This window comes from Schistocerca serialis, chromosome 1, assembly GCF_023864345.2.
Source record: "Schistocerca serialis cubense isolate TAMUIC-IGC-003099 chromosome 1, iqSchSeri2.2, whole genome shotgun sequence".
NCBI classification, from domain to species: Eukaryota; Metazoa; Arthropoda; class Insecta; order Orthoptera; family Acrididae; genus Schistocerca; species Schistocerca serialis.
Genome location: NC_064638.1, coordinates 206,545,265 through 206,563,150, shown reverse-complemented (window position 1 = coordinate 206,563,150; position 17,886 = coordinate 206,545,265). Strand labels below are relative to the sequence as shown.

The 17,886-nt window shown below is 41.1% G+C and overlaps 1 protein-coding gene across 1 annotated transcript in view; it reads right to left on the bottom strand.

Moving 5' to 3' along the window:
- LOC126465823 (odorant receptor 43a-like) overlaps positions 1-3,258 on the bottom strand; it is a 98,808-nt gene extending 95,550 nt beyond the window's left edge. The window contains exons 1-2 of the mRNA XM_050096337.1: positions 3,224-3,258; positions 735-998 (exon numbers count right to left, since the gene is read on the bottom strand). Coding sequence (XP_049952294.1) covers positions 735-989 — 255 coding nt within the window. The 5' untranslated portion in view covers positions 990-998; positions 3,224-3,258. The remainder of the gene's footprint in view (positions 1-734; positions 999-3,223) is intronic.
- Between the last annotated feature and the right edge of the window lie 14,628 nt (positions 3,259-17,886).

Below are 17,886 nucleotides of genomic sequence, written 5' to 3'. Positions count from 1 at the left end.
CTGCAATCAAAATCATGATATTGAAATAAGTAGGAGGGACATTCAATAATTAAAGAGACAAATTGACGTTGAAATGAAACAGTTCGTAGGAGTTTTATACTATCATGACATGAGCTTGGCATCACTGAGATGAGATGAGAACAGCCGGTAGATAAAAACTGGTTTGTTTATAATAACCTCAGTAATGCGTTTAACAACAGCGTGCCCGCTTGAAGTTTTCACATTAGTTGACGATTGGTCCTTTTTTTTTCTTTTGCTTTCTGAAGATGAAAAACGCGCTAGAATCTTCTGTCGAATCATTTTGCAGTATGGTGAAAGTTGTATGAACAATGGAAAGTCTTATAACTGGATAGAACAGTTCAAAACAGTCGAACTTCAGTGACTGAAAAGTAACGTCCTGGGCGGCCAGTTGAAATCTCAACTCCTTTACTTGATTTTATGGTTATTTGGAAGATCAGAGAGCAATAAACAATGCTCACTACTCAGACATGATCATGAATAAAGTAAAGGCACCAAAGAGAGAAAAATGTCGCGAGTCTCAAAGAAGAGGCATGACACTGCTACAAGACAATGCTCGCTCTTACACCACCCAACTATTACTGAATAACTGTCAGTTGGTCTAAGTCCTCTTTCATAACCACTCGTAATTATCGACACCTCAACAGTAACAGATATTGGCTGCGCGGAAAGTAAAAGAAACACCGACATGGAGAAAAGTCAAGTTTCAGTCTTACCTTTATGAAAACACCGTCGCTGATTATGAAAGAGAATGAGCATAATGCAAACTCTACTAAGTCTTCTGGCGGGTCCATGTAGAGCTTCATAGCAGCAAAGACTGGGTGGTGAAGGAGAAAGATGAGAGAGAAAGCGGAGAGAAGAGCGGCTTTGACTTTACTGCCGTCGTGTTTTTGTTGATACAGCCCCAACAGTCGTAGCATAGATGCGTTTCGCCCCAGTAGTGCCACAGGTGTCTCTGCCGGTTCCGCCATGGTCAGCACCTAGAATATAAAGGAGTCAGCCCGACCGTTACTATTACAAAGCATTTAGGACGCAGGCCGTTCACAACCGATTTTAATGGTCAGTACCTTCCTGTTACAGCTAAGAAAATAAATGATCTAGGCTGGGAGTCACATTTCGATTGGCAGTTACGACACTAATGTATACAACCAGCTCGCCTTGTGTACTCTATAGACAGAGAAGTGCTGTACTTAACTTTTCTACCCTAGAACAAGGCAAGGTGACGATGGAAAATGGGTTCATTACTAAACTATCTGCACTAGTCATTGGTGGTATTGACGCAGAATCCTTTTATGAATGTGACGCTGGTGAGGGAACAAACATCGGAATAACGACAAGGACTGCCACAATCTAATGAGCACTGGTGCTACACGACATATTATTACAAATGTGCATGAGAGCCTCAGTTATCTTATTTTACAAATGGCCTTTCTATAGGAGTAACTCTGGAACGAAACAAGTTGGAAGCCATATTCAAACAGATGTTTCTGTTTGTTATGATATCTTACTGATTGTGACGTCGGTGTATTGTATCAAATTGACTGAATGCATCGCAGAAGAGTTGTAAAATTATATTCGAAAGGAAGTTCAGAAAATATCATTGTGACTGCTTAGCATAAACATAAAATTAAAACGTATTATTTGCCTTAATACTAACACTTTTTCAACAAAGGTTATAAAGAAGTGTAATACTTAAAGGAAACAGCTTGTATTTTACGATAATTTTTAACGTAAATGTTACGTTCATTCATATTTCTAAAGTTCATTCATTTCTTCTATTTACTGCGAACGATTGTACAGAGTTTTTCACCTATTTGAACTACTATAGAGACGGCTTGCAACGTTATCTGTGAAGTGTACACACATACAGACACAATCTTTCCAGTTCTTGCTGATCAAAAATATTCTCCAACATTTACCTGATGTGTAATTCTTTTGTGGTGATTTATGCAGTACATGGATACGACACATAAATATGTAGCACTTTAGTCGAGTTTTTGTAATGGACCTTTAGTCTTAACAGTGAAAATTGCACAGACGCATGAACGTTTCGAAGAAGCTTTGTGAGACACAGAATGTCAAGGGCAATTGCAGCTGTTAGTTATGGCGCATGAAGCATTCAAAGAATCAGAAAATTTTAAGTTAAAGGTTCTGAGCTAAACTAGGTGTATTACGCAGACAGAACCAACCAGGTTTTCTGATAAAACTGCAAAGATAGGTTGCTGACTTTAGCATGTTGAAACATTTGTTTCATCAACGCACAACGATTATTATTACAGATTGTAGTTACTTTACGTAAAAGCCAGAGTCAGACTTTTTACTGGTATGTTCATCCTCATAGAGAAATCAATTAGTGTTATCTATCGGTTCCGAGTATAAAAGACGTGAAACGTACACAATAGCTACAAACAATAAGATAATTCATGTAAGGTGAATACGCCAGGCTGGGACTTGATCACCGTTTTACATGAGCAAGATAAGAGTGAGAAAACGTGACGTCATGGTTGTGGCGTAATACGTTAGTCATCCTATTTTTATTGTCGTAACGTACATTAAAGTGACAAACCATAATGGATGTAAAAATTAACTAGAGCTAGTGAAAGGCACATTTACAAAGGCTGAGTTAAACCATTGTTCCCAGTCGGAGTTTGGCTTGTTTGACAATGGATTTTTCATAATACGCTACACGAATTGGCAGACAACAACTTGTCAACAGGGGCTATTCTCATAAGTGTTACAATCACAGACATGAACAGCGCTAAAAGATCGTAACAATTTTAGACAGTACAAGCAACTGCAGATAATAGCAGAAAAAGCAACCTCTGTGGGAATACAATTTAGCCCTGTGACAGAGGCAAGATGAAAACAGCTACGGCTGGTGATTTAAAGTCGTACTGAGTAGAAGTTAGAGGGGTACGTCCAGCTGACTTATGGTGAGAAGATGAAATTTCGTAAATATTTAAGTTATGGGTAACTGAGAAAGGTGTGATGAGACATTGTTAAATAATATAATTTCACTTTATAATCATACTTTTGACTCTAATGCAAGGAATTTAGCTTCGGTGGCTAAACATTGTAGATCTTAACTTGTTGCAGCCATGCATGTGACTCCTTGACGTAGGAGGAGGTCTTCTAGGGTGAAAGAGATAATAGCGGTTCCACAAAGCTTAATCAACATTTTTGAAGTCTGCAGGGTGGGACGTACCTGCAGGCGCTGCGCTATAAGCCGCTTCTCCCGTCTGGCTCGCGGAATCAGCAAGGCGAGAGAGTCTAGCTGTCCTTACATCACGTGGGTTGCGACAGCCGCAGGAAAATCGGGTCACGCTATCTACTTCTCAACGACGTGTCATTTGCAGCTTATTAAACTTGTCCTTTGATCACCCAGTGTGTGTTTCCTAAATTCGCGTTCGTTAAGAGATCACCACAGGCGATTGATGCAGGTAATTATCAAAACTTTTCTGTTTCTCTTAGGAGTCACGTGTAGTAATTATTCCGTAATTTGTTTGCAATTAGTTTCAACTATCTGTGGCAAAATAAGTTTTATTACTTATATTGTACTGCCAGAAGGGAATATCAATACTGCAATTCCATCGTGTGTATTGTTGCTCCGCAGAAGAGGTATTTAAGATACACGTTATTATGTCGGTGACCATTTCGACGACATTCGGACGTGTACTTTTTGACGAATATGCGTTCTTTAAAACAAAGTGGTACCAAAACTTTTGCTATTTCTGCATTGTACTTTTCTTATGTAGCTCTAGCGAACTGAGTGACAAGGATGAAGTCTTCAATGGTTCTTTTCATATTCTTTCCTCACCCATAACTCAACGCATCTGTGAAGGATATAGATTTTTTTTAGTTATTAAGTCTCTATGATCCTTATTTCCTTATTCTATTACTAATTTTTATCTTTCTTTGTGCTATCTCAATAGAGCTGTAACTTTACTGTAGATTTACTTCGGAAAATGAGACGTACCGATTGCATTCCTTGGTTGTCGGATGTCTTCAGTAACAGTTTGCCGAAACAGAGTCAAAAACTTTCTGGAAGTTGTTATATTCTAGGGAGAGGGAGAGAGAGAGAGAGAGAGAGAGAGAGAGAGAGAGAGAGAGAGAGAGAGAGCAAGGTGAGTTTCTATATCTTTCTTGACAATATTTTAGGCAGTCATTCGTATTATAGTCTCTCCAAATTCGCGCTACGCTTGTTTAATGGCTGCGTCTCATCTAGGAGTTTACTCAGGACTTTTAATTAAATATTACATAACACTGTCAGCGGTACAGAATAAGGCGATCTAATGTCAAACAGGATTTTCTTTTTGGTTCAAAATTCAAATGGCTCTGAGCACCATGGGACTTAACATCTCAGGTCATCAGTCCCCTAGAACTTAGAACTACTTAAACCTAACTAACCTAAGGACATCACAAACATCCATGCCCGACACAGGATTCGAACCTGCGACCGTAGCGGTCGCGCGGTTCCAGTTCTTTTTGGTATAGCATTATTTCAGATATTGTGAATGGGCTTGTTAAGTATTCGTTCTGTAAATAATTCCACTTGTTCTAGTTACCTTTATTTACTCAGTCTTGTTGTTTCGTCGCTACTTCGTCGTTCCCACTTGTTTCTCATTTTTGCACGTTTGGAAAGATTATCTCTGTTTCGATAGCCAATATCTCCGGAACAAATTCACTGTCCCTATCTATTATTTGTGTTTCAGTTTAGCTGGGCGACATGTACTGAGTCTCAAAGAAATCTTCAGGAGAGCTCGCAAGTTAACAGTTAGAGTTGTAACGGTGCAATGAGACATCAGCACTAGACATAACTCCTACGATTATTCGTGATTGTTTTTAGCCACTAATTCTCTTATGATCTTCTTATTTTAATATGATAACTGAACTATGGTGTTCAGTTCCTTAAAAATTACAGAACCTCTGTTATCAAGTGTTTTTAATCCTCCTCTTTATCAGTTATCGCTGTATATCTGAAATTTTATATCATCTAACTTTACTATGTGCGACGTATACAACGGTTTCCAAAAGGGATCTTCGGCCGACAGCTTTTTTTTTTTTTACTTTTCTCCAGCACGAGTGGCTAACATTGCCAAAGGTTCACGTCGAGCCGGTGACCTAAGGCTACGTGTACTTGCCACGCCGATGTTCGAGGGCCTCTGCTCATTACAGCTGCGCTTCTCCTACGGTTATCTGCAGCGAATGCCTGTTTCGGGTAAAGGGACAGGGGACTTCACAGCAGACGTCTTTAATACGACTTTGTGTAGCAACAGATGGTGAGTTTTTTACAATGCTATTCATCCGTGCTGACGAAAACGTCAGAAAATGCAGTAACTGACGATTGGCCGAAGATTCTGATATGAGGAGCCAAAACACCAAGAATTGATCGTAAGAGCCTCAAACATTGTAATGTCCGCTGTATTGTCATTTCTTGTACTTAGGATTATAGTTGCTTCATTTTATAGTGTCTTGACTCTGTTTGCTAACTCTACTGAAACTCACTTGGTGTATTCTTAAATTAAATGATATCGTTAATCATGATGAATAAGGAGGATAGGAAATTGTGGATCAACGTTCCCTCGACGATGAGTTCATTAGTGATGGAGTACTATCACGGAAAACCTGAATCTGAGTGGCTAGACGGAGATCTGAACCGCCGTCCTTCCGACTGCGAGTCCTAAACTGTGTTTCATGACTGTAGCTTTCTTCCTGTAGAGTTTTATCCAGTATGTTTGTATCGTATGGTCACTTACACATCTTGCTCTGATTCTACATTGTTCGTCACAGTATAGTCCGCTCCATGCTCTATTGTGCGGCCACCTGGCTAAGTAAATGTTGTAAGTAGGCTGTTGAGGTTTTTATGTTGGTAACGCCACGTAGTACTCTGTATGAAAATCGCTGACTGCGCTGTCTGCAGTCTGTGGCTGGTAGGACATATTGGAATATTCGCTAGTGTAGCGTTGGGCAGTTCGATGTGAACAGCGAGTAACGTTGGGCAGTTGGACGTGAGCCGCCAGCAGTGGTGGATGTGGGGAGAGAGATGGCGGAGTTTTGAGAGGTTACAGTGAGCGGACGATCAGGACGTGTGTCTATCATTAAAAGGAAATTTGTAAGACTGAATGTCATGAACTGATATATATATTATGACTGTTGAACACTATTAAGGTAAATACATTGTTTGTTCTCTAACAGAATCTTTCATTTGCTAACTATGCTTATGAGCAGTTACTGCCTTCAGTAGTTAGAATCTTTTATTTAGCTGGCGGTATTGGCGCTCGCTGTATTGGTAGTTCGAGTAACGAAGATTTTTGTGAGGTAAGTGATTCATGAAAGGTATATGTTATTGTTAGTCAGGACCATTATTTTGTAGGGATTATTGAAAGTCAGATTTCGTTGCGCTAAAAATATTGTGTCCCAGTTTAGTGATGATCAGAATAAGTAAAGAGAGAACTGTCTGAGTACGTTCAGTTTTGCTCAGCTGTTTGAAAATCAAATGACGTAGAAGTTTACCAGCACAGCCATTCTTAATTTTTCTAAGGGGACGTTTCAACGCTGCACTACAGATTCAAAGATCTGGCATTTATCCTCAGGCGATCCTAAGATTTTTTTGTGCCACTTCTTTCTTCTTTCTCTTCCAGATCGCAGCCCAAGCTTCAGTTTAGGTACCACTGTCACTGGCTAGGTATGCCATTTCAAAGATCCCGATGTAACAGCGACTCAGGCTCCGTCTCAGACATTAGCATCGACACAGCGCAGTCGCTAACGTACACTACGACCTGTGCTTAAGACACAGGCAAGACACCTCAGCCTGCACTAGGAGGCGCTGTCGACATGTCAGCTACTGCTAAAGGGAGCTGCTTCAGCCTATCAAGATTTCTGAAATCTAATAATTCACCCTCCCTGACTTCACTACATCGACTTATGACCCTTACGTTAGTCTTCAGCAGAATTCTTGAAACCATCCTTTCCCAACGAATTCATCAGCTCCTGGCGACCCATCTACCCATCCCCAACACCCAAAGTGGCTTTCTTCCTAATTATTCCATCGGCGACCAACTGCTTTGACTTCCATGCCTTAAATAAACAAACGGTATTCGTAATATTTGTCACCGTTAACATCCAAAAGCCTTTGACCTAGTATGACACTCTTTACTACTTTTCAAGCTACAAACCTGTGCACTCCCGCTTAGCTTACCTCCGTCTTATAGCATACCTCCTTCACCATCGTTCTACATATGTCATAACCAACAATATCTGGTAACCCATTGCAGATGTACCTAAAGGTTCTGTCCTGTCTTGCATCTGTGTATCCTGTACATGCTTACATTTCCAAATTATCAGCACCCATCTACCTGCTACAATAAGCTGACGACATCGGTACATAGCTACTCCTGACACCGTTCAACTCTCTCGTGCCTCCTCACACTGCCACTTGAATCACCTGGTCGCGTTGTGTAATAAATCGAAAACTTCAAATAAATCCACAGAAAAGACAAGTATCATCTCAGATCGCACTACTCGGCTTCCGTGGCGCAGATTTCCATCTCGCCACCTTCAATCAACACAGCCCTCTCATTCACATATTAGAGTATTTTAGGACCAACTCCCGACAAAAAACTAACGTGGTATGCTCACCTCCTCGCCATCCAGCACAAAATCCAAAACAGACTAAAACTACTAACAGGCTGCACCTGAGGTCTAAATCATTCTCATGTCCTCGCCTATAACCCCTCATCCGCCTAATTCTCACCTATGCCGATGTCGCCTACGTTCACGCCTCCACTAAAACCCCTTGAAACGTTGGAAAGACATGCAGGCCGCTTTACCTTTTGCATACGCCTACCATCCTCAACTCGCATCCGATATCAGCTTGCCCACTTCCCACACCTTCTTTTCCCTAGAGCACCTTCATATCCAAAACATCAGTTACAATATCCAAACGCGGCACCCGATATCCCTCCCAGCAATCACCAATGCAGGAACCCTGCTGCACCACTACATCTATATTCCACCTTCTGTGCACCTTCTTGCCTTATCCATCCTGTCTTGCTCAAATTTCAACCAACTCTCACTCCCCGACGATGAAATTCTCCAGATCTGCCACTCATCTCAGACCTTCTAAGAACGCTCTGCGTCACAGCATCCTTCCATTTTTCTCCCCCATTCTTCCTACTCCCTTCTGATTTTTAGTCGCCACTTTCGGTTCCACAAGGTCCCATAGTCATATCATTTCATCTTCAACATGACTATGATCATTTTCATCCATCATCGACGGCGGGAGTGGCCGTGTGGTTCTAGGCGCTACAGTCTGGAACCGCGTGACCGCTACGGTCGCAGGTTCGAATCCTGCCTCGGGCATGGATGTTTGTGATGTCGTTAGGTTAGTTAGGTTTAAGTAGTTCTAAGTTCTAGGGGAGTGATGACCACAGCAGTTAAGTCCCATAGTGCTCAGAGCCATTTGAACCATTTTTTCATCCATCATCTGACACCATTACACCATGGCATCATTCATATTATCATCAGTCATAATGTTTTAACTGTAATATAAAATCAAGTATATAGTTTTAAAAATCATCAATATTGTTCGCCAATGTATTTTATTAAAAAACATAATTTATTGTCATCTCTTTATATACATTTTAAAACATCTTTTCAAGCTGTGTAACATCTGGCTGAATAGCGTTCTTAGCTACTGCCAGCCCAACCCTTCGTGGGAAATTGAAAAAACAATAACTGAGAAAAACACTCACAAAAGCATTTTTGATTATAAAGGAGCTAGGGACGTAGCCTGAACTGATTGCCTGGGGACTTTTATAAGTAGCGGATTACTACATTGGAAGAATTTTCAGCAACGTTCGATGACTTGGCTTTGGATTCCTAGACATTCCGTTTCAACTACCGTGTTCTGTTTTCTAATGAACCTCAACTCAGCATGGACATATTACAAACTGTCACTGGTACTGTGGCTTTTATTCTAGTGTGTGATGAATCAGAGTATCCGCCAAGCCCAGTGTCGAATACTGCATATACCTCCTCCAACAGAATCATGAAGAATAAAGCGGTCTGGTGTTCAAACTACCTTCTAGGCGCTTCAATCCGGAACTGCGCTGCTGCTACGGTCGCAGGTTCGAATCCTGCCTCGGGCATGGATGTGTGTGATGTCCTTAGGTCAGTTAGGTTTTACTTAAACCTAACTAACCTAAGTGGCCGTCTAAGGGGCTGATGGCCTCAGATGTTAAGTCACATAGTGCTTAGAGCCATTTTGTTTAAACTAACATTCGGGTTGGGAGAAGCTCTACCCTATGGTTGTTTCTTTGCTGCTTTCCACATCTTTCATATGCCGGTTTTTTTCCTTGAATTGTATTTTTTGGACGCTCATTTGTTCTTCTCAGATTCTCAAGTAGCATCCCTCCGAGATGCACTTCACAGTGGTTTGCAGTGTACAGATGTTGATATAAATGGATATCGTTCCTGGAGTCAAACATAAAATGTCCTGGACATAAGTCAGTACTGTTCACTTACTTTCTTACAAATGAAGAGGAGAAATGAAGTGGGAAGGTAGCAGGCCACGCTGCGTAAGATTTTCGCTATTGTTTATGACACTTATTAAATATTAGCCTTACTGATACACGGTGCATGGGGTGATCGCAGTTTAGGGTTAACAACGCACATAGTTCACCGGAAGGCAAATCACTGTGGTTTGCAAGTGATCACAATTTCTGCACCAATTCCCACAAACGACTGCCGTATGCCCTGAGTAACGCATACCGTAAATGCTGTAAGCACGATAATTCAGCTCTCTGGGGCCTCGTCGAAGCAGGCGGTTGGGGCGATAGCCGTAACCATTGGCTGATGTTGTTACGACTGACAAAAGGGCTGCAGGATAACATTATGCTATTCTTGATACTGATGCTGTCGCTCCTATTGTAGTTTTAGCTATTACTGGTTCTGTTGCTATCGCTACTGCTGCTGCTGCTGCAGTGACAGCTGTTCTTGCCAAAATTTCCTTAGTGAAATCGGTGTTTTGTGTCTTCAGTGCAATTCTTTACTGTAGGCGACTGCAATAAGTGCGCGCATTGTGTAGTGTTTGTGTTGCTGGTGGCAACGAGATAAAGAGAAGAGATTGAGACTTCGTTCGTTTTACGTCAGTATTTCATATGTAGTGGAGACTTCCAATACAATAGGTCATGCGAACACCGTACAGAGTGACATAACTCGGAAGTCCAGCCCTGAACACCCGGAAGCATTCCACCTGCAGTTCTTTCTGATTGAGAAACGAGAAAATATTTAATAATAGTGAGAGAAAAAAATTAAGAACGATTTAAGAGCTAAAAAATTAATGAACAACCATTTCAAAAAAAGTGAGGAAAAAAGGGGCAGGCAGTTCGCAAAACTGAACAAATGACTCAAGATTAGCGAGAATCTAAACAAAAAGATAGAAGAACAGGTTGTGTCAGCAAATAAGAAACTCAATGATTGCATAAGGAAATACGAGGAACGGATTAAATTACTAGCCAAAAAGACTAATGTTAGGATTACGGAAGTACGAAGACAACTCATAAAGAAGGTAGATGAGCAGGCACAAGATTTTAATGCAAAAGACTATACGTCGACAAAATACAAAAGGGATAGTGCTGGTTTAAACATAGATATTGACACCAGTACTCAGAACATTGATATTAACGCGTAGAACATTGAAACAATTAAATCATGGACAGAGGAGTATGAAAACCCATAGACGTATGCGATGGACAAGCTAATAGAACAAGTCAAACTGTTACCCACCGTCATAAAGCAGTTGTCGGCACTCAACGAAACAACATGCAGTAGGAGTGCACCAGTAAGTCTACATTAGTATAAAGAGATTAGAGATTTAGTACTGTTCAAGGAGACGCAGGTCCATGTTAACTAAAGGAACATGAAAATGTTAGATGTGCTAATGAAAGAAAAAGAGAGCAGTAGGAACTTGAACAGTAACAGAAGAGGAAGTGTAACGAACAAAGTAAGGAGAGAATGTTATGTCACATCAGTACAGTATCGACACATCCAACTCCACCGGTAATTACCACCACAACCGTCAAAACTTTGTGGTGCCAACTGTCGAAACTTTATTGTGTCAACCATCGAAATTTTGTTGTGCCATGTAAGCAATAATACACTCCTGGAAATGGAAAAAAGAACACATTGACACCGGTGTGTCAGACCCACCATACTTGCTCCGGACACTGCGAGAGGGCTTTACAAGCAATGATCACACGCACGGCACAGCGGACACACCAGGAACCGCGGTGTTGGCCGTCGAATGGCGCTAGCTGCGCAGCATTTGTGCACCGCCGCCGTCAGTGTCAGCCAGTTTGCCGTGGTATACGGAGCTCCATCGCAGTCTTTAACACTGGTAGCATGCCGCGACAGCGTGGACGTGAACCGTATGTGCAGTTGACAGACTTTGAGCGAGGGCGTATAGTGGTCATGCGGGAGGCCGGGTGGACGTACCGCCGAATTGCTCAACACGTGGGGCGTGAGGTCTCCACAGTACATCGATGTTGTCGCCAGTGGTCGGCGGAAGGTGCACGTGCCCGTCGACCTGGGACCGGACCGCAGCGACGCACGGATGCACGCCAAGACCGTAGGATCCTACGCAGTGCCGTAGGGGACCGCACCGCCACTTCCCAGCAAATTAGGGACACTGTTGCTCCTGGGGTATCGGCGAGGACCATTCGCAACCGTCTCCACGAAGCTGGGCTACGGTCCCGCACACCGTTAGGCCGTCTTCCGCTCACGCCCCAACATCGTGCAGCCCGCCTCCAGTGGTGTCGCGACAGGCGTGAATGGAGGGACGAATGGAGACGTGTCGTCTTCAGCGATGAGAGTCGCTTCTGCCTTGGTGCCAATGATGGTCGTATACGTGTTTGGCGCCATGCAGGTGAGCGCCACAATCAGGACTGCATACGACCGAGGCACACAGGGCCAACACCCGGCATCATGGTGTGGGGAGCGATCTCCTACACTGGCCGTACACCACTGGTGATCGTCGAGGGGACACTGAATAGTGCACGGTACATCCAAACCGTCATCGAACCCATCGTTCTACCATTCCTAGACCGGCAAGGGAACTTGCTGTTCCAACAGGACAATGCACGTCCGCATGTATCCTGTGCCACCCAACGTGCTCTAGAACGTGTAAGTCAACTACCCTGGCCAGCAAGATCTCCGGATCTGTCCCCCATTGAGCATGTTTGGGACTGGATGAAGCATCGTCTCACGCGGTCTGCACGTCCAGCACGAACGCTGGTCCAACTGAGGCGCCAGGTGGAAATGGCATGGCAAGCCGTTCCACAGGACTACATCCAGCATCTCTACGATCGTCTCCATGGGAGAATAGCAGCCTGCATTGCTGCGAAAGGTGGATATACACTGTACTAATGCCAACATTGTGCATGCTCTGTTGCCTGTGTCTATGTGCCTGTGGTTCTGTCAGTGTGATCATGTGATGTATCTGACCCCAGGAATGTGTCAATAAAGTTTCCCCTTCCTGGGACAATGAATTCACGGTGTTCTTATTTCAATTTCTAGGAGTGTAGATCAGAAAACAGTTCATGTCACTGCAAAAATATTCATTGCTTCTGGATACGTCAAACTTCTTATTCCCAAAGACTTGGGTCAGTAGTTCCAAGAGGCTTTACCTAGATCATGGCCTTTTTTATGATTAACTTTGTCTGACCATACTTCAGAGCTGAGGCAGCAGTGAGAATGGGAGTGTCTGCAGGAGAGTGTAAGACGTAAGAAGAGTTCAAATGCGCTTTCCTACACGAATATGGGCCAAACGCATAGCAACATCAAGTTAAACTGGGAACACTCATTATGGAACATTACGCAAAATCTAGGTGGCAGGACCCAATACAGTATTTCAAGGAGACGGTAGACCAGCTTCAATTATTAGACTTGCCTTAGGACCCAGTGGAGTCAACCCGAAATTGTTTAATGAAACTATCACATCAAATACGGAGGGAAATTACAGTAGCTTGTAGAAAGATGCAAGATGTGCGAGGGTTCCAACACCTACTGAAAGAGTTAGGATACAGGCATAGGGGAAACTGTGCAATTCATACAGACGCAATTTCCACTTGAAAAATCAGGAACAGAATAACCAAATATGGAGTGACACGCCCTACGAAGCAATTTATATGGTTGAGATAGGTGGAATGTCACACATGGAGATCGTGACGCAACCGACGAAGCAATGGAAATGTTTGAGATAGGTGGAATTATCACGGATGATGGTGACTACAGTTTCGACCAGATGAAAGAAGAAACAATTGGAGAAATGACGATCAGTGAGAAGAGAGAAATAAAGTAGTGGAAGTAAACGGACCTAACCCAACGTACAATCACAAGAATGAATAACAAGAGAACACTCCAAGAAATCGACTATCAATCGAGGCTCTGACATCGCAATTAGTAAGTCCACTAGGAGTCCTGTTTATAAATTGTAACAAATTGAAGGAAATGTTACCAGCAGGAGTCAAGAAATTGAACAGTTGAACAGGGGACATTGAGTATCCAATATGAACATGGAAGAAAAAGTAGTACAGTGTATACTCGATTCTGGAGGCCAAGTTTTGGTGTTGAAGAAGGAAGCCTATGAGTCATGTGATAGAGAAAAAAAGTATCCAGTGTTTAAAATGCAGGGTATGAGGAAACGAGTTACAGTGAACGGAAAATGTACAGAAGTTAAGCAGCAAGTGATAGCAGAATTTGATTTCCAGTGACATGGATTTAGTGAAAATCCTTAATTGTGAAGAATTTGACAGAGAAAGCCATTTTAGGAGTTCATTTTCTGAAATATTATCGCTTCGTGATACACTTGAACGAGAGATCTTCACTGGGGAATTTGATGAACGAAAAGATCAAGCTAAAATTCATATACAACGCAGAAAATTAGAAGATTGAGGATATTCGCTAGGCCTGTTTGTCACTGAAAAAGGAGAGGGAATGACGTTTGAGAACGAGGAGGAACAATTGGGACGATAATCAGTAAAGTTCAATTAGAAGGAGGGTCTTGGAAGGAGTCTCAGACAGGTGATTTGACAGCAGATGTTTTTCCAGCTTCGTTCATGGAGAGCAGTGAAATGGATGACGTAGAGGATGATAAAATCGATGATGAATGCGAGGTTATGTGGACCATCAAATCGGAAGGCGAAGAGCCAAAACACATAGGATGATATGCAGTAGAAGAGGATTCTCTATCATTCGATATTTCTAACTTGAGAGGATTTTTATACGCAGTGTTAAAGCGAACCAGAAAAGAACGAGGAAACGAGCGGGGATGTTTCACATTCTGAAAAATGTTCAAATGTGCTGCTGATAGGAACACAGAAGAAGGAGAAGAACAAAAAGGAGGAAGCGGATACCGACTGCAAAGACTGTCTCTGGGGAAACTTGTTCTACAGAAATAGGCAGTCAATACGTGCTGTGATTTTGTAGGGAGGTGAAGGAAGTTAGTGAGGCTACTCTAAGCAAATACTGAATATTGTTAATAAACTAGGACACAAGAAAGATTAGCTAAACAGGAGATTGAACAAGAGAAATTCTAAATTTTCCTACTGTTAGACGTAAATGCCATCAATAAATTGTTAAATTACCACGAGAGTAGAAGCGCAAAATCTGAGAAGAAAAAGCGAAATCAGAGAAGACCAGTGGCTTCTCGTGAACAAATCTGGTCGGGAGAGAAAGGAGTTGTGGCGATACTGACAACATGTCTTTTGCGATGGTACCTGCTATGGTAGAAAATGTCACACAGAAGTACAAACAAACTACGCTCAGCGATCATCTACTATAATGAGTAGAGTAACTTGGAAAAATATGACCTGCATCGATTTCTTTGGCTACTATGAATGACATTACGTCACACGCACTGCTACGACCTGCTGCTTTTAAGGTCGAAGCTCCTACAATGGCGTATTGAGCTGTACTTGTGATGCACCTTGCGCCTCAGTTCTGGGTTTTAGAGTCATAACAACGCGTCACAAAACGCGTGTTTTGAGATGAAGCAAAGAAAAAAAAATTCAACCTTAGAAATACTATCACTGTTACCATCAAATTCACATTGCTGATAATTGTGATGTCTCATGGTTCTTAGATTGCGTTTACATTCATTCAACAATTCCCAGCTTTAACATTAAGGCAGTGGTGAAGCAGTTTTGTAGATACGTCGATATGACTCCTAGAATTGTGGCCTCCGGTACCACCGCTACGGCTTCCATCACGATGTCCCAACTTCTACGCAAATATGTTTTTACTTCTCCCCGCTTCAGCAGCATCTGTAAATTCATGGCTTTGTGGGAGCTGTTATTTAATTCAAATTGTGATTTGCAGTTGTCAACTAATACTTATGGTTGATTGGCGACTCCATGAAGTGTGCTGTTCTCCACGACCAAATAGTGGATACAATTGGAAGGAGAATCAGCATTGGTCGTATTTTTTTGTTTTATTATCCGCAAAATCGATTTTCGGTCACTTAGTGACACATAAATGTGATCGCTCTAAGCTTGTTTATACCAGTACCTACCAATTTTAATTGTATGTTACAGCACTGAGGATGGTCACTAAGTGACCGAAAATCGATTTTGTGGATAATAAAACAAAAAAATACGACCAATGCTGATTCTCCTTCCAATTGTAATACGTTTGGTATTTTGTACATTAGCAGAAACATTAACAAAAATTGTTTTAAAAGAAAACCAAGTCGAGACATCAGCATTCTTTTTCTGCAATTTATAACTAAAATCATTTAGTTACATTTTTATAGCAAAATTTCTTTTAAATATGTTTTCTGAACTGCGAAAGCATTTTTAGTTCACTTACTCGATAAGAAAACCGAGTGGTAAATTCCTTTAGCAAACATCATTGTGAGAAAAAAATTACAAAATTCACACTTTGACCATTGGCATCTACTTTTAAAATTAGTGCTTTATCATCGACAGTTGCAATTTGTTGCAATAACATTTCCAACAGTAGTGTTTAAATATGTGACAGTATTCTCCCTGTTTGTAAAAACATAATAAATAGAAGTTAGGTACAAACACATTTGTGATTAATGTTAAAGACACAATTTTTAGAAAGTAATAATCAGCTTTTGAACATTTTTGTAGTAGCTTGTGGAATTAGCGAAGTTTTAACGGCAATATTTTGAATATTTTATAGTTGAAGAACATGACTTTTCTCGCAATTACAAACAGCGAAAAATTTACAATCTTTTTTCACATTTCCAGATTTCTATCTCATTATAAAATTTGCGATTTTCTGAATGAAAGATTCTAACATTTTCAACCGGTGTAGATTATATTTAATAAAATAAAATACTTCCCATGTGGGTATATATATATATATATATATATATATATATATATATATATATATATATATATATACCGGATATACTAATAACATAGGTAATTTTTTATATAGAAGGCTGTGGATTGCTGTGTTATAAAGGTTAAATTGCGTGTCTGTATTGGTCGTGTCGAGAAGAGGGTGTGCACCAGGTTGAGGAAGTGAAACAAAGTTTGAGAGACAAGAAACTCTCTGATAGTAAAACCATAAGAGGCAGGCTGACAGAGAAAATGATTGATGAACTACAGCCATTAGAAATAATACTGAGGATTTGCTGAAAATGAAGCAGACAGTATGGGCTACTTTCCTCCACAGAATCTCGACTGATGAAAACCCAGTACACCCCCTTTGCCCTCCTGGACCAGATTCATGGTGCAATTACCGCAATGCCCAGTACTCAAGCAGTTCATACAGTCACTAACATTCCATACCAGCAGTAGTCATGGATATCATAAAACCTATTTACAGAGGCCTCGCAAATCCTGAATTACTGAAGAAGTGTCTGCATGGTCAGACTCAAAATCCCAATAAGTCGTTCAGTAATCTTATATGGAATCGCTTACCAATAAATGTTTTTGTTGGAATGAAGACACTAAAGTGGGGGGGGGGGGGGGTCATAGATGCAGTTATTGCTTTTAATGATGGCAATATTGGTAGGGTGGAAGTGCTACAGCATATGGGAATTAATCCTGGAGCAAACTACATCAGAGAACTTAAACGGATGGACAAGGTTCGCACTGACAAACCTCACAATCTTTTGAAACTTTAGAAACCGTTCCTCAAAATTTACATTTTCTGTTGCATTTTTCCCTAAATCTCAGAAGCCACTTCGAGAAGAGTATTCAAATTTTCAGGGAGTGATAACATACATATCCTGAGTTTACTTAACTAAAAGAAGACCATAATGTTATGCATAATTAAAATTATTTAGGATAACGTAAAAAAACTTACACAGAACCTTAACCGTGTGATAAAAAAATTGTATTTCCGAAAGCAGTGGCTGAAATACAATAATTGTAGTTCAGTAGACTCAGAACATACAGTTTAATGTCCTGCAAGGTTTGATGGTTCCTGAAATACAGGGAAGCCAAGTCACTAAATTTAACATCGTTGGGATAAGGCGTTTTAACTCCTCTTAAGCGTTTCTAATCTCGGCGCGGTTTGGACAGCCATGCTTCTATCATTAAAACTTGTTGCAGTTACCGGAAATAGAAATTGTTCGCCAGAGTTGTGGTCAGCTACTCTAATATGTCTACAATGCGTGAATGGTCGCAAGCAGCGCCTGAACAGTGAATCATAACATCTATTTTTGAAATACTCTTCACAGAAATGACGCATTTTTCAGTCTCGTTATGGTAAAAGTTTACACTGCAGAATTAATTTTGAGAAAAAATTATAAGTGGGCAGATTAAAGTACAAAAAACTAATCTGCACAGCAGTTTAATTCTTCTTTCCCGGGACAAGCACAAGATT